A 24,200-nucleotide genomic window follows, 5' to 3' on the forward strand; every position below is an offset into this window, starting at 1 on the left:
CAAAATACGGTATTTCCAGACTTTACAAATTTAAAACACTTTAACCTGAAAGGGAGGTTAAATCATTTTTGATTTGTTATCAAAATCGTGGGCTCGTGATCAAAGATAAAATGGAAGACCTACTTTCTTTGCCTCCAACATGACAGGTGTCAAGAAAACCTTCTACTTTGCTTTTACCGGCTTTAATGCCTGGTCCAAATAATAAGTAATGGTATACATATTTTTATTTCATTTGTACGCGATAAGATTAATAATGAAAATAAGCCCAGGTAGATTATATGGAAAATAAATGTTAATGTTTGTAATCTAAGCCGCTGGGCATATATACCTAAATGATTTTATTTCAAATCTGAAAATTGTTCTTTTTGAAAGAAGCCGGAGATGTAGTTATGTAGATTTCATTAGAAGTAGAAGTAAATACCTAAGAAACTCCTGGGAACTCAATTATAAAGTAAAAACCGTGGAATCAAATAACTAGTATTTCTTTGATACATACATACATACATACATATGGTCACGTCTATATCCCTCGCGGGGTAGACAGAGCCAATAGTCTTGAAAAGACTGAATGGCCACGTTCAGCTATTTGGCTTAATGATAGAATTGAGATTCAAATAGTGACAGGTTGCTAGCCCATCGCCTAAAAAGAATCCCAAGTTTGTAAGCCTATTCCTTACGAGTAACTCATTCATCCTTAAATAGGATACAACTATCCATAAATAGGTTGAACAGCCACGGTGACGCAACACATCCTTGCCTAACGCCTTTCTCAATCTTAAACCACTCAGTGTGCGCTCCGTTTATCATGATACAAGCACTCGAATCCTCATAATAAGGATTTCAGTGCTCGTATTAAGAAACTGCTCACCCCATTCATAGAAAGTGCTGACCACAATTCATTCCTCTCAACTCTGTCATAGACCTTTTCCATATCTACGAATGTGCAATAGACTTTTTGACTCTTGGCCAAAAACTTTTCGGCTATGCACCGCAAGGAAAAGACCTGATCAGTACATCCTATTCCCTTTCGAAATCCCGCTTGAGCATCCTATATTTTGTCATCCGTTTCTTTGATTACTAATTTAACATACCTGCCTTCATAGAAACAGTGCCCTACATCTAGGCTATCGCTTTAAAGGCGTTCGCTTGCAATCGTAAAAATTATCGTCACCTTTTATGACTGATTGTTCTTTCCAGTTGCACTGACTTGGCCATTGGGAATTGCATAGCCTTTTAATATTCCAACTGTCCGTCAACCGCGCAATTGTTTGGCTGAATCGTTTTTCGCTTTTACATTTGAACTGTTGCTCAATTTGTTTGGTATTTTCGTTAGGTCGTATCGAGTGTAGGTTTATTCGTTCGCTTCTATTTTCATATCATTCACAAGCGTCAGTTTTAGATTGCTTTACACTAATTTATTTTCTATTTTAAGTGCCTATAGGGTAACTACAACCGCAATTTTTATTATTAGAAGAGCGATTTGGAATTTTTTTGGCACTTAAGAAATAAAGCGGCGCTATCTTCCGTCGTGAAATTCGGCCATCCACAGATCAAAAAATGTGACCTCTGTACCTACTTATAGGTGCATATAATTACGTCTAGGTGAAATTACGTCGACGGTCATGCAGTCAATTGACTCGTGCCACGTGAGTCATTACTCGTAGTATAGTCATTAATGGTGTGCAGATGTCGAACGGAATAGCTTGACGCCTTGATTGTTGCATCATTGCTCTAACTGACGATTTGTTCCCATATTATTGATTTACTTGACTTGATAGGTTACATGACCAGTTAAATGAAGAACCTAGGTTTACCGATTGACTTTAGGTAAGTATTCCAGGAAATGTAATACCTTAGGATTAGGAGTTCTCGTCTTAAATTTAGATCTTAATCTTGTCTAACTGTTCAAAGTGTTGTGTTCATTAAATTCATTCATATGATCATCTTCTTACTTTGTTATGTACAGAACCTCATTTATTTACATAAGTAATACAAGAGATCTACGTTTACCTGTCCATTGAGATACATACATACATACATACATAAACTCACGCCTCTTTCCCGGAGGGGTAGGCAGAGACTACCATATCCATTGAGATCTTATAGCTATTTCAGAAAATGAAAATTCTGTACAGATATATATGTTTGTGTGCTTAAATTTTTACTCCTATCTGAATGTCTGTCTAAAGTAACAGTACCTCTAGCAGGATACGGATGATGTGCAACATTCTTTTTATCATATGACCAAACTATTAAAAAATGTAATTGTTCCTTGTCTTCAACTTGTTATAATCGATTGTATCTATAACTAATCGTGTCTTGCCATACACTACTCCTACACAGAATAAGCATATACCATTCGTTCCATCTTAAAACCGGTCTAATGTCGGCGAATCTTAAGCCATTGGATTGATTATATGTATCTCAACAAAAGACATTGTCTTGTCTATAATACTGGCGCCATGTTTTCTGAAGACATAATTCGCAGACGGTATAAAAGATTTTCAATAATTGCTTTAGAAATATCATCATCCAGATGAGAGGTAATTTCTCTAGATCCCGTGTGGTAACTTTACTGCTTATAAAGAGTCCAGATCTAGAATAGTCTTTAATTGATATTGATTAAGATTATTTGATTATGTTTAAGAATCTAAGCTTTATTCAAAAGTTCAGGTTTAGAGACACAAACAAAATCATAATGACACCAAGATTATGACCCAAGTTTATATTCTGATTCTGACAATTTACCGTTTATCCTTGTTGGCTCGTGTGGGTTTTCTACAGCCTTAAAAACGTCATTTGTCCGAGTTTGATAACCTTGCATGACGTCACGCGTCACCACCAGATTAAGTTAATGTATTCGAATGCTTAACTGATATCAGAGGAATTTTAAAATATGGGTGACAAGAAGGATCAGGCTTAAGCATGTCTTTTGTCGGTTTAACTATGCTATGAAATCTAATTATCTTGATACTTTGATTCTAAGGTTTATTTCATACATACATATAGTCACGTCAATATCCCTTGTGCGGTAGACAGAGACAACAGTCTTGAAAAGTAAGCTGTATCATCAGGAAGAAAAAAGGTTCTTGATTAGACAATTTTGATCTATCTTTTTTGACTTTATCAGCTTAGGAAATCAAAACACGAACTTAAATCCAAGAAAATAACAATAATGTTTATCCAACTAAGTAACTTAGTATATTCGTTATGTACATAAGTCACGAAATATGGTGATCTAAATAGATTTTACTGTCACGACACTCAAATCTTGTTATTTTCTGGGTTCTTTTATAATACTTTACAAAAAGCAGAATAGTACATTCTACGTACACATACATATAATTACGTCTTTATCCCTTACAGGAGACAAAGCCAACAGTAAGACCGAAAGGCCACGTTAAGCTGTATGGCTCAATGATGGAATTGAGATTCAAATAGTAACAAATTGCTAGACCATCGCCTAAGAGGACCCTAGGACATTCTTAACCCGTATTTTATAAACTCTTAGTAATAATTCTATGCTGGAAACTGGTTGACAAGTTGATTATGTCATAAAAACCCTAGATGTAGGGCGCACATCCGAGCGAGAGCTGTCGTTAGAAAATCAGTACATCGTGCCTTCTGCAATTAGTGGTATAATTCACGACTTAGTGCTAATTAACTTGACATGCATATGAACGTCGGGATGTTTGAAAGAGTTAGCAGCTATTATACAACCAACTTGTGAGGTATGCCCTTAAAACTCACTTAATTTCGTAAGTAGTGAAAGTTTAAAGAGTCGGGTGGTTCCAGGCACTTTAAGGACCACTCCATCCCTTTAACATGGATGTCGTAAAAAGCGAGTTAAGGATAAGCTTATGAACTTGGGATTCTTCTTTTATGCAACGAGCTAGCAAACTGACACCATTTTAATTTCAATTAAAATTTTAAGCCTACCGTTACCTACAGCTGAACCGTTACTAATACATACATATATACTTGTACATATGTATGTATAGCAACATCCTTAAAATGCATAGCCCTGAGTTCGCGCCTCGTCGAATAATTAGCCGTAACACGACTTAGACTTCACATTTCATTAGTGTACATTTCACAGTACATCCAGGAAGTGTGGGGGAAGTGGACCCTTTGTTTACTCGCGACCTTCCTATCGTGAAACCTTTGTGTTGCGATAAAAGGATGTGCAATGTACACTCGACCGCGTATAAAGTACAGGTGACGCGGTAGTAGTGGCGAAATTGCAGTGAATTTGGGTAGGTTGATATGTTGTTGACTGTACAATGTAAGTGCAGGCAATGTCGATGAGCAACCTTACAATACCGGCTCGACAATTCTTTTTGTCATCATCCCATGCTTATATCCTGGAGGGATAGGTAGAGGCAGGCTACATTCCACTTCCACGATCACTACATCCACATTAGTTGGTTTTGGGTAGGCTTGTCCACCGCTTGACCTGATCTTCAATCAGAACGCCCTCGTTTTTATTAAAATGCGTTAAAAATAAAAATACATAAAAAAATAGATGCGTCTTAAGTCACTTACATATGTATTTTTAAGTTTCAATGGTTACTAACACTATGGATGCAAATCTGAAATAAAACATTTTATTTGTTTTTATTTTATTTATTTAAAGATCAAAAAGTTAAAAGTAAAATGCCTGACTGAATACAAGCAATAAAAGGTATGTAAACTTATGGTTGATTTCATAAAATGTCTCAATAAAAACCTAATGGAAAATAAGATTAACTAGTTGATAGGATTAGTCTTATAACTATAATGCCTATAAAGTAAGCTCTCGAATTTCACTAGAAAAATTTTTTTAATCACTAACACTGTTTAATTAAATTTCGGTAAGTACATAATTAAGTGCGATGGGAATGACATACAATGAGTTACACAAAAGAAAGTTATAATTTGAGAACTTTATAACAATCATCCGTCATAATCCATTTTTTAATAGATGACTTTATAATTAAAATATTTTTTTAATTTTGCCATAAATGCACATGGTTGTAAAACCCGACACTGAGATATTGTGAGATATTTTAGTTACTTTTCATTTATTTATAAACACAAAAGGAAATTTCAATTTAATTATAAACATTTGTGGAACGTGGCAGAAACAGATTTTATACTTCCACCCTTATTTTTCGCCCTTGAGATGCAGTTTTCAATATCCAATGTGTTAATGGTTATTTCATACTATCCAAAATTTAATTCTATAATTTCATGTGCCCAGCTCCTATACATGTCAAATTCGTATGTAAAAGAAATTGTTTCAGAATGCCTACAATGACAACATGAGTTTTTAAAATCTTGATCCTCAGCAGACAGACAAGTACTTACTCGTGAATACATCCCAAATTTTTGGGAAATTCGTTCTGTATCGGTACACTGAAATCAATATGTCAAGTCGCCTTTTCCTGAAAACATTCAGAAGATTACTAGTAATATAAAAAATATTTCTAACTCAATACAGCTCCACCAAGCTAGTAACAAATTTACATATATATTTGATATGTTTGTTTAAATATCTAATAATCATGTGTGTTGAACCATTATTAACACTCCGGTTGGCGCCATCGCAGTGATCTTATGTAAACCAAGTGACCTGGTTAACGAGGTCACAGTTCCAACGCAAGGGACTGAATACTGCTCATTTGAACTAACTGCAAGTGATGGACTCTAAAGTTGAGGTGATAATTGCTAAATTACAATGAAGGGAAAATGTACCAATACGATTAACAGTAGATGGTCCGAAAGTTTAATGTTTGCTAAATAATTTGTTGTAAATAGGTACACATATAGTATATACATACTAGCGAGGTATGCAGAGCCAACAGTCTTGAAAAGACTGATAGGCCACGTTCAGCTGTTTGGCTTAATGATAGAATTGAGATTCAAATAGCGACAGGTTGTCAGCCCATCGCCTAAAATCCCATGTTTATAAGGCTATCCCTTAGTCGCCATTTACGACAGCCATGGGAAATGAATGGTGTGGAGTAGCACTATTCTTTTCCTATTGGTGCCGGGAACCACACGACACAAATAATTTGCCGTTTTTTATCATATGTGTCTCCGGAACTCGGAACGTCAAAATAAACGAATAGTGACGTAAAAACCTGCCTTGATGTCGCTAAAGATGATATACGTGCCAATTATTATCTAAATATTGAAGATACTGCAGATCGTAAAAAGTTAAAAGAGAAATGTCGATAAGGAGACAGCCTACCGGAGCGTAGCGTAGTCCAAAGGCCAACAGTTAAGGGTGTAACTAAGAACACATAAAATGAGAGATACAGATACATATATATTTTATCTACAGTCTTAAGATTGCGTACAATAACATTAGTACATTGTAAACCCTCTTTGTTGAGTAAGAGTTAGTATGAAATGTCAACCTAAACTAGACTTGAGTTGTCAACCCAAACATATATTCCTTCCACCCACTTACCTACCTACCTTACTACCCAAATATATATTATCTGGCCATTTAAAGGGAATTTTCCCAATTTGCCTTAAATGCCCGGGCATTTACCCATCTCTAACACAAACACGGTTCTATATATAAAAATTGGATTTTATAAAAAGTTGGATGTTTCTCTACTCTGTCTTACATATTTTCATATTCACTGCTATTCTTAAACGTGCGTAAGCGACATATACAAACACGCTTTATTTACATACTTTTGCCCAAATGTGTCCGTACTACTAGCGATTTCGAAGGCCACTTATCTTACTCATCGACGTAAATAATATAACTGTTTGTTCACGCCGAAGGTTTTGTAGGACACATTTTTTAAACAATATGAGTGTAGATTAGGAAACAAATGCGTTTGTTGAAATGTACTCGTACCTAATACGACATTAGTTGCTTTTATTTGCTTCGTGACCAATACGCAATGTGTGCAATGCAGTACACGTCTCGACATTTTGTTGAGACTGGTCAAGTGCTCAGGACAGTTTCGAATTAGTTTTGAGACGGGTTAACATCGATGCACGTGGTTGGTGAGGCTTATTTCTATCACAGAATTTTGAAATAATTTAGATTACCGTGATAATACCGTGTGCCGTGTGGTTCCCGGCACCAATAGAAAAAAGAATAGGACCACTCCATCTCTCTCCCATGGATGTCGTAAAAGGCGACTAAGGGGTACGCTTATAAACTTGGGATTCTTCTTTTAGGCGATGGGCTAGCAACCTTTCCCTATTTGAATCTCAATTCTATCTTAAAGCCAAATAGCTGAACGTGGCCTATCAGTCTTTAAAAGACTGTTGGCTCTGTCTACCCCGCAATGGATATAGACGTGATTATATGTATGTATGTACCGTGATAACTATACAACATATTGCACTACTAAATATGATCAAGTCGTATCGTCAGTCACCGTGATTATAAATAAATACTAGATTATTACGTCACATACTTTCTTCCGATTGCTACGATCCGTGTAGATTGAAGATTCTTTCTTTGCTTCATCAGCTCTCATCATCTTATTATCTCCATGCAAGCATCATCGGCCCAGAGCACCGAGTCATGATCATGACATGTCTTTTCGATTTGATTCTAACATTTCCATTTACACTCACTTAGAATATTTACTTAGGTGTTGTAAAATGCGAAAATCATGGTTCTAGGCTCATCTCGGATTTCTTACCAGAAATATGAGGTGCCGTGTGGTTTCCAGCACTTTAGAATAGAACCATTCCATATCATTCCCACGAATGTCGTGAAAGGTAACTAAGTGGCTTATGAACGGTATTCCTCTTGAAGGCGATGGGTTAGCAACCTGTCACTATTTGAATCTCAATTCTATTATAAAGCCATACAGCTGAACGTGGCCTTTTAGTCTTTTTAGGACTGTTGGCTCTGTCTACCGAGGGATATAGATGTATGTAAGATGAGGTGAGGACGCAAACGGGACTTACGCCAGGGCGGTGAAGATATTGATGAAAAGTGGGTAAAATAACGTAACCTAGTTCAGAACTCTCATAAAAATTGAACTGTCATCCTTCGGCCGGAATGACTGAAGTTAACAATAAATACTTAATAACCTTTGATATTTAGTCGTCCGTTCAGTTCCATATCGATTGTCGCAATCTACCATGGGCTGGACTTAAAAATTGGGGTGAATAATATTATAACTGACCTAATATCGAAAGGCTGGTGGGAAGGTAGCTCTTTGATATATTAAAAAAAAAATATGGCGAATCAATACATAAGTTGTCTTAATCAATTTAGGACATGATTTTCGGCGGTCTTATCTTTTCATGGACATCATAATATATGACACGTCTTCATATCACTGCTAGAATTTCCAGGTAAAATAACCTATACATATGCTAATTGTCGTTCCCTGTGAGAGTATTGGACTATTAAGACTAAAAGTTACAGTAAGGAAATTGAAAAGGCTGTGAAATCTCTGGCAAATATTATTATTTGTGTTGCACCATTAAAAATTTTCATATTATGAATGTAATTACCGTAATTTTTGCCCAAGAATGCAAGGATCGTAACAAGTGTGCCGTGTGGTTCCCGACACTTTAGAATTCGACTACTCCATATCTTTGCAATTGATGTCGTAGAAGGCGATTAAGGGTAAGGCTAATAAAATTAAGACGATGGACTAGCAACCTGTCTGTCTCTATTTGAATCTCAATTCCTATTCAATCTTTAAGCCTTATAGGCGCGTTCAGCTTTCACATTTTTTCAAGACTATTAGCTGCGTCTTCCCCGCAAGGGATAGAGACGTGATTACATTACATACGTATGTATTTTTTTTCGTGCAGGCTATAGTGCGCTTAATAAAATCTTGTCATCATGATACTGATATTAATTTCACATATCATTTTAACACAACACAAGAATCCATCAAATCGCTTTGTCGCTACGATTGTACTAACAGTTTGATTGCTAGGCGACACTATGCGTGCACTTGAGTTCTTGAATGTACTTTATACACAAAAAATGGCGTGCCTACATGATGTCACGTCACTTCAGAACGTTGGGTTTCGTACGGTAATGTAGGTTCCATTATCAATACAATTCGATATATAGAATTGTATGACCTTTTACATGTACTTTCGATCCATATTTTTCACGGTTTAACTATAAAATATCTTTTTAGACTGCGGAATCTGAAAATGCAAATGTGGAAAGAGAAATTTAAAAAAACGAACCCCGGGGCCCGAATCATGGTGGTACAACTGGAAACACGTAGAGATGTGTACGAGTAAAACCGCGAAAAAGGACATTATTTGCGCATATAGTAAAAAAAAATTAACTTATCCTTTTATTGTAGTCATAGGCATCTTAACTAGGGTGGATGAATCCGGGAATATGTTAGGAGAATACCTAATGATGTTAGGAGAATAATGATGATATGAGAATTGCGACGTTTATTCTTACGACTGCCAAAAAGGAGAGTTATTTGTTAAGACAGAACTGTTTGTAGAAATCACGAGCCTACATCTATGGACAGAAGTTAAATTAAATGACCATTATGATCCCCCTTAAAAAAATAAAGGTGGTTCTCAGTTTGACCTGTTTACATGTAGGTATGCATGTTTGTCCACTGAACCGATTTTGATGCGGTTTTCGGGAAAATGGTGTTTCTTTTTTTTTTACAAAAAATGTTTTCATTAACAATCTACATTTGTCAACAGTGGTGAACCCGAATTACGAGCAGGGCTACTTCGGACCATGGAACATGTGCAAGAAGATGTCTTACAACCGGGAGAAATGCGGCGCAGACGTCTCCAAGTTCAGGCCGTCGGGTGAGTAGAAAGTGGAAAGCTATTTTATAGAGGCAGGTTCATGTGAGACATTTGTAGTGGCGTGGTGACTTTTTTATTTGGCAGAACTTTAAACTAAGGTAATAATTAGTAGCAAAAAGAAAGTATTTAGTAAAAATAGAGGAATAAGAAAGGAACAGTGTTGCCAGGTGTCAGAAAAGTCCGGCTTTTTGGTTGCCTGTCCGGCTAAAATTTAAAGCTTCTGGTCCGGCTTTTTATATTGTGGATCGAAACATTAAAAACAAACCTATAGATATACCTTTTCTCGTATATTCTTATTAACTTTACTTTCTTATATCTACTATTACAGATAATCTAATGCGATAGTGTATAATCAATTATAACATATTATACTTAATGCTGCCCTTGTGAATTCACTCAAACTGCAATTGAACAAATCTGACTGGCTGACTTAGCCAAGAGGTATACGGCTAATAGTGTATAAATTATACTATGCCATTAATCTAATATGTCTTACGCATTTGATTGATGACGAGAGAACTACATCGGTTCGTGAAGTAGGTCCTAACGACCATTAACTTCCTACCGTTCATATCTGCCCACTGCCACTTCATTGAATTTCGTTTATATATTAATTAATTGCTGTATCAACAAACATTTAATCCTATAATACAGGTATATTTTTTTAATATTATGCCGTGTGGTTCCCGGCACCACTACAAAAAAGAATAGGACCAGGCCATGTCTTTCCCATGGATGTCGTAAAAGGCCACTAAGGGATAGGCTTACAAACTTGTGATTCTTTTTAGGCGATGGGCTAGCAACCTGTCACTATTTGAATCTCAAGTCTATCATTAAGCCCAAAAGCTGAACGTGGCCATTCAGTCTTTTTAAGATTGTTGGCTCTGTCTATTCCGCAAGGGATACAGACGTGACCATATGTATGTATGTAGGTAGGTATTAAACGCGCACGTAACGTGCCTTTATTTTATCTCGCACGTTTTTAAATCGTGTTACAATGATCCGTTGTGACTGATTTATTAATCTATACTAATATTATAAAGCTGAAGAGTTTGTTTGTTTGTTTGAACGCGCTAATCTCAGGAACTACAGGTTTGAATTGAAAAATTATTTTTGCGTTAAATAGACCATTTATCGAGGAAGGCTTTAGGCTATATTACATCACGCTGCAACTATTAGGAGCGAAGAAATAATGGAAAATGTGATAAAAACGGGGAAAATTATTCACTCTTGAGGGCTTGATGATGGTGATGTTTAAAATAACTATTCCACGCGGACGGAGTCGCGGGCACAGCTAGTAGTACCTATAATGTAACGCGAAAGTGTAAAATCAGTTATAGCATTCAATTCTTTGAAACATGAAATCAATAGGCCTTACCAAAACATGAAATCTTATTTAATGATTTTTCAAAGTCACGTCATCGAATCTAGTTCCTCGTATTTTTAAATCAGTGAATATAATCTGTCAATAAAGGGTACAATTGTTCAATCCATGTTATATTGGTTGATAAGACTTTGGCATAAAAGTATCGTGTTGTGTAAGACATTTTTAAAGAAAACATTATAATTTCTTGATACAAACCAGACGTTAAATATTAAGCTCAAGGGCTTTTCTTGTTTTTGATGTTCGACAGATAAACCGGACTATATGAATTTTCTTTCGTTACTCTTAGTTTCGTATATTTGATATGCTGTTAGACTTTGTGTCGTAATAAGCTTTTACCCAGAGCAGCAGCCTTTTTTTGCATAACTCCACGGGAACTGTGGCGCAGCGGTAGTGCGCTTGTCTGTGACACCGGAGGTCCCGGGTTCCAATCCCGGCCAGGGCATGATGAGAAAAGAACTTTTGCTGATTGGCCTGGGTCTCAGACGTTCATATATATAAGTTTTTATTATAAAATATATAGTATCGTTGAGTTAGTATCTCGTAACACAAGTCTTGAACTTACTTCGAGGCTAACTCAATCAGTGTAATTTGTCCATACTAGTTTTTACCGGGATGAAAAGTCAGTAGATAACGTGTGAAGAGAAAACAAACAAACAAATAAACTTACTTTCGCATTTCTACACTAATATTATAAAGAGGAAAACTTTGTTTGTTTGGTTGTAATGAATAGGCTGAAAAACCTGTGGGATTTGCGACTCTTCCACGCGTACGAAGTCGCGGGCAACAGCTAGTATTATATAAGTTGGTATTATATTTTTTTAAGTTTAGTTTAAAATTTAATTTGTTAATATTCATAACAAAATTCAAGGTTGATTCATTCAATATAATGACCCAAGTGGCATATCATCATACTTACCATGATTTGTCTCAATCATTCTAATAATTAAAATACATATATTTCATATCAATATACCACCTAGAATACTAACAATTACTAATTCTCTTTGTGTCCCTGTGAACTTTAGTAACCTTTCTGTCTGTTCACCAAAAATACATTTTATCAGCAGACAGCCCCCGTCCCCACCACATTAAGTCACCACGAAATGTTACCACTGACCTATTTACGTGGTGCCCCTCCTTAGTTTTTCTGTAGCTAAGGGAAATCGACGTAACTGTTTTAATACAAGCCTACCCTGTTTAGTATCTTGATTTTATAATATAATTCTTTATTTTCCTCCGCAATAACAATACCTTTACATGTAAAACAATAGTATGACTTCTGTTACATAATTATATTGTGGTACAGGTACTGTGTTACAGGAAATTATTTTGTATATTTTGATACATATGTAGTAATTTCACATCATTCTATGCATTCAGTCACTACTATATCTACATACATACATATAATCACGCCTATATCCCTTGCAGGGTAGACAGAGCCAACAGTCTTAAATATACTGATGGACCACGTTCAGCTGTTTGGCTTAATGATAGAATTGAGATTCAAATAGTGACAGGTTGCTTGCCTATCGCCTAAAAGAATCCCAAGTTTATAAGCCTATCCCTCAGTCGCCTTTTACGACATCAATGAGAAAGAGATGGAGTGGTCCTATTGTTTTTTTTCTAATGGTGCCGGGAACCACACGGTACTACCATTTTTATTTTAAGTAAACTTTAGAATTAGTTGAGCAAGCACGGCTTAATTTTTCAAACCAAGTTTGTTTAGGACCCCGTTATCAAATTCGTAGAACTAAGAACTGAAGTCATGATATGATATGACGTTATTTCCTGTTGTTTTGTTAATGATCTAATATTGAATAAAGTGGATTTTGCGGTTAAATTAAATCTGCTGTGTTAGAGTTGTACAAGGTGGGCATAAAAATACTTTTTTTTTGTCTAGATATGAAGCTTATCATTATTTATTAAAGATCTTCATCTTAATTTCTCTTAACTCCTACTCCTTCCAAGTGACAATCTGACATACATACATACATATGGTCACGTCTATATCCCTTGCGGGGTAGACAGAGCCAACAATCTTGAAAAGATTGATAGGCCACGTTCAGTTGTTAATTATTATTTAACTATGTATTATTTTATTTGTAATTATATTTATTTATTTATTTAAACTTCATTGGACAAAATACAAATGTATTAATGCTAGAAGCATTATCTACCAGTTAACCATTGGGTCTGACAGAGGACTTTATGTGGGGTCAAACCTAATTAAATATATTTATACCTACACAAGATATATAATAAAATAATTATAATATACATACATAAAAACTACAATAGATAAACAATATACATAAATAAATAGTAATTTAGGTGATTATATTGTTACTGTTATGTTCAACCTTTGTTTTGAATATAATTAAGTGCGTAATTGAATCATATTAATCTGTAAATTAATGAATCACTGAATTTAACGCGCCTTTTGTGCCATTTTTCATTAGCGAATACGATCTAACGTGTTATGTGGGCATTTCGCATGTCACGACATACTCTAATTTCATTTATATTAAGCCTGTTAAGGGTAAGTTCGGTGGGCCAAGCTATTTTGATGATTTAATTATTAAGATTTTTTTTTAGTAATTATTGCTATTTCTTTTCAATACAAACATGTTAGTATAATTATTTTGCGAACCACTTCACGGCTTCGCACGGGTAACATTTATACATATAATATTAACCTTAATCTTGAATTAAAGTATACATTAAAAAAAATGCATCAATATCCGTCGTGAAGTCTTAAAGATCTAAACATACATACATACATACAGAGGGACAGACGCGGGAAGCTACTTTGCTTTATACTATGTAGTGATAGTGATAATGTAGACCTTCAGCTGTATGGTGGAATTGAGATTAAAATAGTGACAGGTTGTTAGCCCATCGTCTACAAGAAGAATCCCAAGTTAAAAAAGCCTTTCCTTTAGTCTTATTATTTCTCTTCACAGCAGATAATAACCATTATAGCGCCTAGTCTCCATATCCATAATGGAATTAGTATGTCTCATTCCTAAAATGTACCAAAACCTTAATTGTTAATGTTACCGCGCCTTACCTTACTAATATGATACTATGATTTGATATACCTTCGTTACCTAAACTTATCTTTCCTTTCAACAGTGATGTCATTTGAAGCCTGTAAATTTTGTATTGAAGCTGTAATCAGCAATTTACTGTTATATTTATACATTTATTATGTTTATTCAACTTTTTGTGGCGTGCAATATTGTTATCTCGTTTCGTAACTTATGGTAAATAATAACTACATCTAGAATCCCAATTTAATATATTTATATTAAGTCAATTGATTGACTAACAAAAAATAATAAAGACCATGTTATAAATCAAATTTAATTAGATTTAGACGATTTTAGAAAACGAGTGTAGTCATTCCTTCCTCATAGCTCATGCGCAAAAGATCTAAATGTCCCCTGGTCGTAAAATGTCTCTTTCGCAGGACGTCTCTCGCAAAATGTCTCGCAAAATATAAGAATTAGTAACCAAAATAATCACTACATAGTATAAAACAAAGTCGCTATTTTAGTCTGTTTGTCTGTATGCTTAAATCTTTAAAATTACGCAACGGATTTTGATGCGGTTTTTTGTAACAGGTAGAGTGATTCAAGAGGAAGGTTTTTATGTATAATAACATTAATAATTTTGCACCCGTGCGAAGCCGGGGCGGGACGCTAGTTTATTACTATAATTAAGGAGTAATTATGGTTCCAAAATTTTTTTTATGATCAATGATTATTAGTTTTTTAGTATTGGTCGTCTGCATAACAGGAAGACCTTTAACCACGTTCCAGAAGTTGGAGACAGGATTAAGTAATTACTAATTCCATTATGATACAAGCTTAACACGTAAACTTTCCCTTAACCGGCCGGTCTCATTAAGCCCGCGTTGACCGCCACTTTCAGTACGACACAGCCAGTTGATAACTAAACGTGTTAAGTAATTACATCACTATTTACTTAAGTAAACTGTGGAATGTTGGATCCTTAATTGCCATTGGTACGTATCATTAGTTGTTATTGTTGAAAACAAGAAGCTTGAAGAAACTAGAGTTATATGTTTTTTTATCTTGCTCTGCGCCAACGCCAATCTCCTGTTTGGTTTTCTTCCACCCAAAGGTTGACTGGAAGAGATTGCATTAGCGATAAGTCCGCCTTTGTACCATCTCTATCTGTTTTGTATGTTATACTCTTATGGTGCAATAAATAGTTTTATCAATCTATATATTTGTAATCTCAGATAAACAGGTCTTCAACACCTATAAGCCTTTTTACTAATTTAGGTAATCGCTGCACCTTTTTATTTGTTTATTTATTGCAGTTTTTATGTATGTTTATTATAATTATTTATTTTGTATTTTGTGTAGGTATAAAAATATTTATTTAATTCGACCCCACTTAAAGCTCTTTGTCAGACCCAATTGTTGACTGGTAGATAATGCTTCTAGCATCAAGCCCGCCAATTGTGCTATAACATTTGTATTTAGTACAATTACGTTTAAAAAATACACAAAATAATTAGAAAATTTTCCGTTAATAGATTCAGTCTTGTTCAGTGCCCTTTTTTACGTCATCCACGTTACTGTATTTAATTTTGATAGTGGTCAAGTGTCGAATTTTATGGAACTAAATTAACATCTAGAGATTAAAACTGAAGACACTGCATATCGGACAATATGGGAATAAAAATTTATCCCCGAAGCACATTGGCGTAGGGTGCAACTGGGAACGCTTCTTAAATTAATGTTCATACATACATTAATCAAGTCTATATCCTTTGCGGGGTACGCAAGGGATATAGACGTGACGATGACCACGGTCAGCTGTTTGGCTTAATGATAGAATTGAGATTTAAATAGTGACAGGCTAGCCCATCACCTAAAAGAAGAATCCCTTAGTCACTTTTTACGACATCAATGTGAAAGAGATGGAGTGGTTCTATATTTTTCCTATTGGTGCGGGAAACCACACGGCACCGGCATAAACTAATTTTACTGTAAAAAATAAATTGTGTTCATAAGAACTTGATCTTATTAAATCTCATGCCGCTCCACTTATCCTGACATCCACTTAGACATCAGTTTCAAGATACCTTAACGCTTCTACTTAGTTCACTCGCCATATTTTTTATAATATTTAGGTTCCCTTATTATAGGAAATTAGAGGCCGCCCGTGACTTCGTCTGCATGGAAATCATATCTATCCCGCGGGAACTCCGGGTTAAAAAGTAGCCTTTATGTTATTTACTATGACTACATACCAAATTTCATCGTTATCGGTTCAGTAGCTTTTGCGTGAAAGAGTAACAAATATCCATACTGACATCCGGACATACTCACAAACTGTCGCATCACTACATAGTATAAAACAAAGTCGCTATTTTAGTCTGTTTGTCTGTATTCTTAAATCTTTAAAATTACGCAACGGATTTTGATGCGGTTTTTTGTAACAGGTAGAGTGATTCAAGAGGAAGGTTTTTATGTATAATAACATTTATAATTTTGCACCCGTGCGAAGCCGGGGCGGGTCGCTAGTTTATAATATTAGTAGGATTTATCACTTGACAAAAGTTCGGAATTGAGATACTTATTAACATTCAGATTTTTCGCCGATTCAAAATGTTGTAATTAATCATAATACTTTTACTTCATTCAACTTTCTTTACTATTAATTTTATTTCTTAAGTACAGTTGACTTGACATTCACATCCTTAATTGACAAGATGCAGGTCTCTAGGCCGCTAAGAAATTCTTGAAAGACAGGTTGCATTACCTCTGCTTAGTATCATAGTCGTTAAGCTTACGAGTATTTTGAAAAATCTAGTTCGGTTTCACTTTTTACATACATACATAATTAATTTTTTTACCCCTTGTGGGGTAGTCCGAACCGAGTAGGTAGTAGGTTGGATAGGATCACTCTATATAATCTCCCTTAAATGTAGTAAAAGGCGACTAAGAGAAAGGTTAATGAAATTTAATAATAAAGGCTTGTAGGCGATGTACTAGCAAGCTCACTATCTGAATCTCAATTCCATCGTCAAACCATCCAGCTGAACGTGGCCTTTCAGTCTTATCGAGACTTTGTCGACCCCGCAAGGGATATAGGTGTGACTACATGTATGAATACCAGGTATATCCTTAAAACGCATAGGTAGCCGGAAAAAATAACACTTAGACTGTGTATGGATAAATACGATGATTTATGTGTATATATAACGTATGTACATACATACATATAGTCACCTCTATGTTCCTTGCGGGGTAGACAGAGCCAACAGTCAACTAAGTACACTAAAGTGCCGTGTAACTACACGGCACACAAATATTTAATATTTGTTTCTGCAGGTACACAAGAGGTACCAAATCTACATATATAATTTACTTACCTACATATGCTAACTAAGTACACCCGCGGTCCTGACGTCAGGATGGCGGGTGTGCCTATTTTATTAAAAAAAAAAAAATTACATAGAAGGAGGTACACAGATTTTTGGGATAGGTACACTGAGGTACTACACATCAAGTACGTTTTTAATCCACAACAGATATTTAAATCCGTGAGGTACACCCGCGATTCTGACACACATCACTAAAAATCAAAGAATACGTGCGATTTTGAAAGTGGCCGCAACAGTGGGAAGACACTCGTTAATTACATACAATAGGCAACTACACACAGTATTGTTTTGTTCTGTGGCCATGTTCAACGCATTTACTACGTATAAATTGTATATATTATCTTTGTTTTACTTGAGATTCTAGATGCAGTCTCAGTGTTCCATTCCAGAAACATACATTACCTACTCACGATAAAATCTCATTATACCCCAAATATCCGAACTCTGCCTGTTCTGTTTTTGGGAGTCACAATTGGGCTAAAGAAAAATGTAGAATAAAATATATTAATTTTCAAAATTGGATACAAGGTATCACTTCTTGACGTCACATCACTTTAATTATAACTACTACCGCTTCCAAAGCGCATGTGTAGAAGAAGCGGCGGAACAAACTACACTGAAGCATTTTCACCGGACGTCAATTTTCAAATATAAATCTCTTAAATCTAAATCGTGGACGAATGTACATTGCCTAAATTAAAAAACATGAATAAATGTAAAACTAATGATTTCGATACGAATATTTTGTCACATCTGTTGTTTTCGTTTTGGGTTCAAATCTTGTTGCTATGCTGGTTTTAGTTGGAAACAAGGATACATGCAAAAATTTCTCATAATAAGATGCATCATTTTCTTTTCACATTAAATGCGAGGCGTGAATTAAGCAATTTTTTCTTCACACCAAAGCAACTTTAGTTTTTGAGAACCACTGCCTCCTTCTGTGTTCGTAATTGGCATTTGAATAATGTGACATCTAATACTTTGACCGATGTCCTTCAGTTCACCTCGGGTCTCGGCTCAGCCTCGGGTATATTGAATTGTCATATATGATAATTATTTTTGTCAATGTCATACAAATTATTTCTGAGATGTTTGGGATAATGATACAAAGTGCCTTTCTGGGGACGCGCATGTGGCCCGTCTATGTCGATAATGACCTCTGATTCTGTTAATATGGCGAACAACTTTTTTTTATCATTTAAAGTTGCATTTGTTAAAATTATCATTTCTATTAGAAATCCCAATTGGCAGAAGTCCGCCATTGTACATATTTTTTTAAATTCCAGGAACTGTATTGTTTCATGTTTTGTGCAATAAAGAGATTACAAACAAACAAACAAAACAACAACATATCACGATATGCGATAATTATGATTATTTATATATGTAACATATCACCTCTTTACCTTCCGTTTGGTGGTAGACATAGCCAATAATCTCGATAAGACTCAAAAGCCACGTTCAGCCGAATGGTTTAATGATGAAATTGAGATTCAAATAGTGACAGATTGCTAGCCTATAGCCAAAGTATTGCCTAGAAAAGAATCCTTATGACATACATAAATATAGTCAAGTCTACATCCTTTGCGGGGTAGACAGAGCCAGCAGTCTTGAAATACTGAAAGGCCATGTTCAGTTCTGTTAGGCTTAATGATAGAATTGAGATTCTAATATTGACAGGTTGCTAGCCCATCGCCTAAAAGAAGAATCTCAAGTTAAAGCTTATCCCTTATCATTATGACAATTCTACTAAAAAAACCCATTACTAAAAACATATCAAATATAGTGCGCCGTGTAGTTCCCGGCACCAATACAAAAAAGAATAGGACCACTCCATCTCTTTCCCATGGATGCCCTAAAAGGCGACTAAGGAATAGGCTTACAAACTTGGGATTCTTTTTTAGGCGATGGGTTAGCAACCTGTCACTATTTGAATCTCAATTCTATCATTAAGCCAAATAGCTGAACGTGGCCATTCAGTCTTTTCAAGACTGTTGGCTCTGTCTACCCCGCAAGGGATATAGACGTGACCATATGTATGTATGTATGTATATCAAATATCGTGTCCTGTATGCTACGTAACGCTATAACAATGTCATTGTGCATTACTGTAACACTTTCATTGTTCCCAAAGCATCGTCCATTATGGTTGTCAGTTGATACGGAGCGTGGAAAAATTTAAGCTGATACTGTCACAAAAATTGTGGAGGTTAAGCACCTTGACGGGGTAACGGAATGCATCAGTTATATTTAATTCGAAGTTGACTGTCAGGCTTGGTTCATATATTCCTTCAAGCCATCGCGTCGTTACTTAAATTCGTACATTAATGTAGAATTCTCAGTACCGAGTATTACAAGGAATATCACTTTCCTGAGAGGTATATGATACACATATAGTCACGTCCGTATCCCTTGCGGGGAAGACAGATCCAACAGTAGCGAGAAGTAAGCTTTGAGGCTTTATAATGGAATTGAGATTTGATACATCATACATATAATAAACTTTCCAGGTGGGATAGACATTGTTCTCAGTTGGACTCTGTGCCGCTAACTAGTGTCTGCAAAATTTCGTCAAAAATGTTCTGGAACTTAAAAAAATTGGACCCTAAGAAAAGATGAAAAATATGCCCTAAGTAACACATATTTTAAAATTCTAGTCCAAGTTGATTGCACGTTTAATTTTATTTTGTAAGCTGTGCCGTGACCCCTTTGTAAAAAAATAGTTTGTGCATTCATTTGCTTTCATAATGGCATAAAAGCGTGTTAATTACCGTGGGATTTTTTTTTGTTTTTAATTTTATGTCATGTTTTTTTTATCACTGCATGCTTATTTTATCTTTCTAAGTATTTGAATAATCGAATAATAACAATATCGAGTTTCGATCGAACGGGCAGGTGTCAAGATTAACCGATTCTACATATTAGCCGCTTTAAGTTTTCTCTATGAAGAATATCACAATCACAGATGATGACCGGGACAGCTATATATGCAACGAAACTAAAATGAGCCTGGGTATTTGACAATCAGCCAATAAATCCTGAAAATATTTTAACATCAAGATCACCAGATTGAAGTAATAATTTAAAGTGCATTCCGAAACCTGGTAAATTCGACAAACGATCTAAAAGAATAACCAAGCAAAAAATAATCCTCTTTCTGTCACAGAAGGAACCGTTTTTGGATTTCTGCAAAACAGTTTCAAGTGCAACTTCAAACGCAGGTGTACAAACATTAAAATTCTCCGCAGAATTTGTACCGCCATATAGGGAGCGCCGGCGCATCGTCACCCATTGTGTTTTAAGGTTTTACCTTGTCAACGGAAGACTACTGGAAACCTACACATAACTCGAATATGGTTGAAATGTTTTTCATTTAATAACTTCTTAATGTTATGTAATTTCTTATACTAAAATCTTGCGTAGGTGCCCAAACAGAATGTGTACTGGCATTATAGAGAGCGCTGGCGCATCGTCGGCCATTGATTACCTTGTCAAAGCAAGGCTAATGGGAGCCCAGCCTACACAATTCTATAATTTTTGTTGAGATATTATGTGAACAACCTCTCATTAACAATTTCGTTAGTATGACACTTTTTAATTTTGCGTTATTTGAATCTTCCTCAGATAACAATATTTCCAACATTCAAAACAAATCATTCCACTTCTTTTCGAGATTAACTCATACATACGGACAGAGGAGATAACTTGGACTTAATTATTCATTATCTTTGAGTTGCCAAGCCTTTTTCTTACTTTCTTCCTGTAATTCGTTTTATATCCACGGAAGACGAAGTTTCTATTCTATTCTACCAAAGCACACGGCAAACGATAATACTACATTTTATAGATCACCACTAGTTAACGTGTTTGCGGTAATGCGGTTACCCATTTTCTCCGCTGCGTCGCCCTAACCGGTTTCAATATGTATAGTTTTATCAATTCTCACCTAATGAATCCATACATATAAAACTAGTTTTTAACCCGCGCCAATTTAGCGCCACCTACACTCGCGGTTTTTCGCAAATCTTACGAGAACTATAGTTTTTGAAAGATGAAAAGTACCCTTTGTCCTTCTCCAGACTCATAATTATAAATGCGCTAAATTATAGAATATACGCGTGTAGAGACAACAAACAAAAAGTATAAAATTGGTTGGGATTATACCTGCCCGACTTCAAAAGATATTGCCAAAAAATAGATATATATCTATGAATCTACAGAAGCCGATAATGTGATAATGAGAAATTATGTCTGTGTGTTTATACTAACATAAGGCGCATTACCCCATTTGAATGCGGTTTTCTCAAGTATGTTAGTTATAACTGAGAAACTGGTAAACAAAAGCGATACAAGGGGACAGTTACGGCGAACGAATTGGCGGCTAACAGCTAGTGAGAATTATGACTTCACACTAAGATCTGTCCTCAGAAACAATTTTCCTATTGACGTAATATCTCGCCCTTGCATTGTAACTGTATCTGTATACACGCTGCCGCTGGCGTCTACCTGACTATGCAATGATTCATCTAGATTTATACGATCATGTTTTGAATTTTCCACGGAATTCCTACGATTTTCCTAATATATGTCACAATAACTGGGACTTTGATCGTTAGTCGATTTATTCTTATTCAATACTAGAGGCCGCCCGCGACTTCCTCCGCATGGAAACCCTATCAATCCCGCGGGAACTCTGGGATAAAAAGTAGCCTATGTGTTATTCTGGGTCTTCAGCTACCCACATACCAAATTTCATCGTAATCGGTTCAGTAGTTTTTGCGTGAAAGAGTAACAAACTTCCATACTGACATACTCACAAACTTTCGCATTTATAATATTAGTAGGATAGGATTTTATTAGGCATTTGTCTTTTATCTCACCTGATTTGTGTGTCGATGAAGACGAAGATGTTACATGTTTATACAAGAAATACCCATTTATTCAACTTTTGAATGTTCACGGACAGTACTTGTTTGTCAATTATTACAAATTTCATATCGTTGGTCCAATGCGTTATTGCCTCAATGTTGTCCTTCTTACTGCATTTCATCAAAATGATACATATCGAGCATACGTTCATACACCTGACGGGGTAGACAGAGACTACATCTTTCCACTTTGCCAGGATCTCTGCGTATCTATTTCGTTTTGTCCACATCTATCACACTTTTCATGCAAGCCTGACCTGACCCGACCTTTAACCAAGATGTCTCCAGTAAAATGAAAGATACCTATTTTTCTTTAGACCTTACCTTTCCAACACTCACACCTGCCTTATTTATTGACTTAGTCAAGCTGCTGAGAGTTGCTTTGAGACCGATTTATTGGCCACTTATCTATTCTTTGCTTTTGCGCGGAGCTTCGCTCCCGTTGGAATTTCCAGAAAGTATAGCCTATGTTATTCTTAAAGGTCCGTGTATCAAATTTTATCAAAATCGTTTACGAAGTTTTTGTGTTCATTCATTACAAACATACAAAAATACAAATCTTTTCTCTTTATTATTAGTTTGGATGTGGATGGATGACAAACTAACTAAGTTTATATCTTCAATCCTTTTACAAAACACGACAATTGAAACTGCATTACAAGTTCATAATGGCCATAAAATTGTGCAATTCGCATAAATATGTAATGATGATTCATAGCAGTTACTGCTAAAAGGTAAAAGTGGAGAAAAATCAATAACCCTACAAAGACACTGAACTAAGTTATTGGATTGTTTATAGACAACTAGATTTCGACCGCGGCTCTGCCTCCGTTAAAAGTCAGCCGTCGGTACAGGGGATTTGACGTGAAAGACGGACGAACAAACACACTATCACATAAAAATATTAGTGTGTACTTATTACATATATACATACATAGAGTCACGTCTATATCCCTTGCAGGGTAGACAAGGCCAAAAGTCTTTTGAAGACTTTTTGGGCTTGATGATAGAATTGAGATTGAAATAGTGACAGTAATCCATGGGAAGACAAGGATTGGTCCTATTCTTTTTTTTTAATAAATGTGCCGGAAACCACACGGCACATTTATTACATATTTTAATATATCAGTTCTTAGTTCCTGTTGTAGGCAAACGCAATTGTCCTCATTCCCATGGATATCGTATAAGGGAACTAAGGGAATAAGCGCATTTATCGACTGGAAAACGATCGCTGGCTAAGAAAAAACTGTGTGTGCAAGCTTCTTAGACTGGTATCCTGACACTATCTGAATTCTGATTCCAATTTTATAACGTAGCCATCTAATGTGGCCATAGAGTCAGTCAGAAAGTTTGAGATTTTTCTAAAGGACCACTTGGACCACATGAATGAGAGTAAGAAGAAAGAAATATAATTAATAAAAAATATATAAATTTGTTGTGTAAGTGGAGTACAAGCCTTTCCATCATGTCACCTATCTCGGGTCTGCTGGAAGAGATTTCTTTTGAAATAAGCAGAACTTTTGCAACTTTTGTTTCTTTAGCAACCAAAGCAACGCATTAAACGTTTGCATTTATAATATTAATTTGTAATTTAGATTATTCACCTATCATAAGGGATAGGCTTACAAACTTGGGATTCTGTTTTAGGCGATGAGCTAGCAACCTGTCACTATTT

At 35.6% G+C, this 24,200-nt stretch overlaps 1 protein-coding gene across 2 annotated transcripts in view; it reads left to right on the top strand.

The window, feature by feature from the left end:
- The window catches only part of LOC106138752 (uncharacterized), a 41,078-nt gene that overhangs the window by 6,951 nt on the left and 9,927 nt on the right, over positions 1 to 24,200 (top strand). For both annotated transcript variants that reach the window (XM_060950336.1, XM_060950337.1), the window contains one exon: positions 9,670 to 9,780. In XM_060950336.1, the coding sequence (XP_060806319.1) occupies positions 9,670 to 9,780 (111 nt within the window). The remainder of the gene's footprint in view (positions 1 to 9,669; positions 9,781 to 24,200) is intronic.

The sequence above is a fragment of the Amyelois transitella genome, chromosome 21 (assembly GCF_032362555.1).
Source record: "Amyelois transitella isolate CPQ chromosome 21, ilAmyTran1.1, whole genome shotgun sequence".
Classification (NCBI taxonomy): domain Eukaryota; kingdom Metazoa; phylum Arthropoda; class Insecta; order Lepidoptera; family Pyralidae; genus Amyelois; species Amyelois transitella.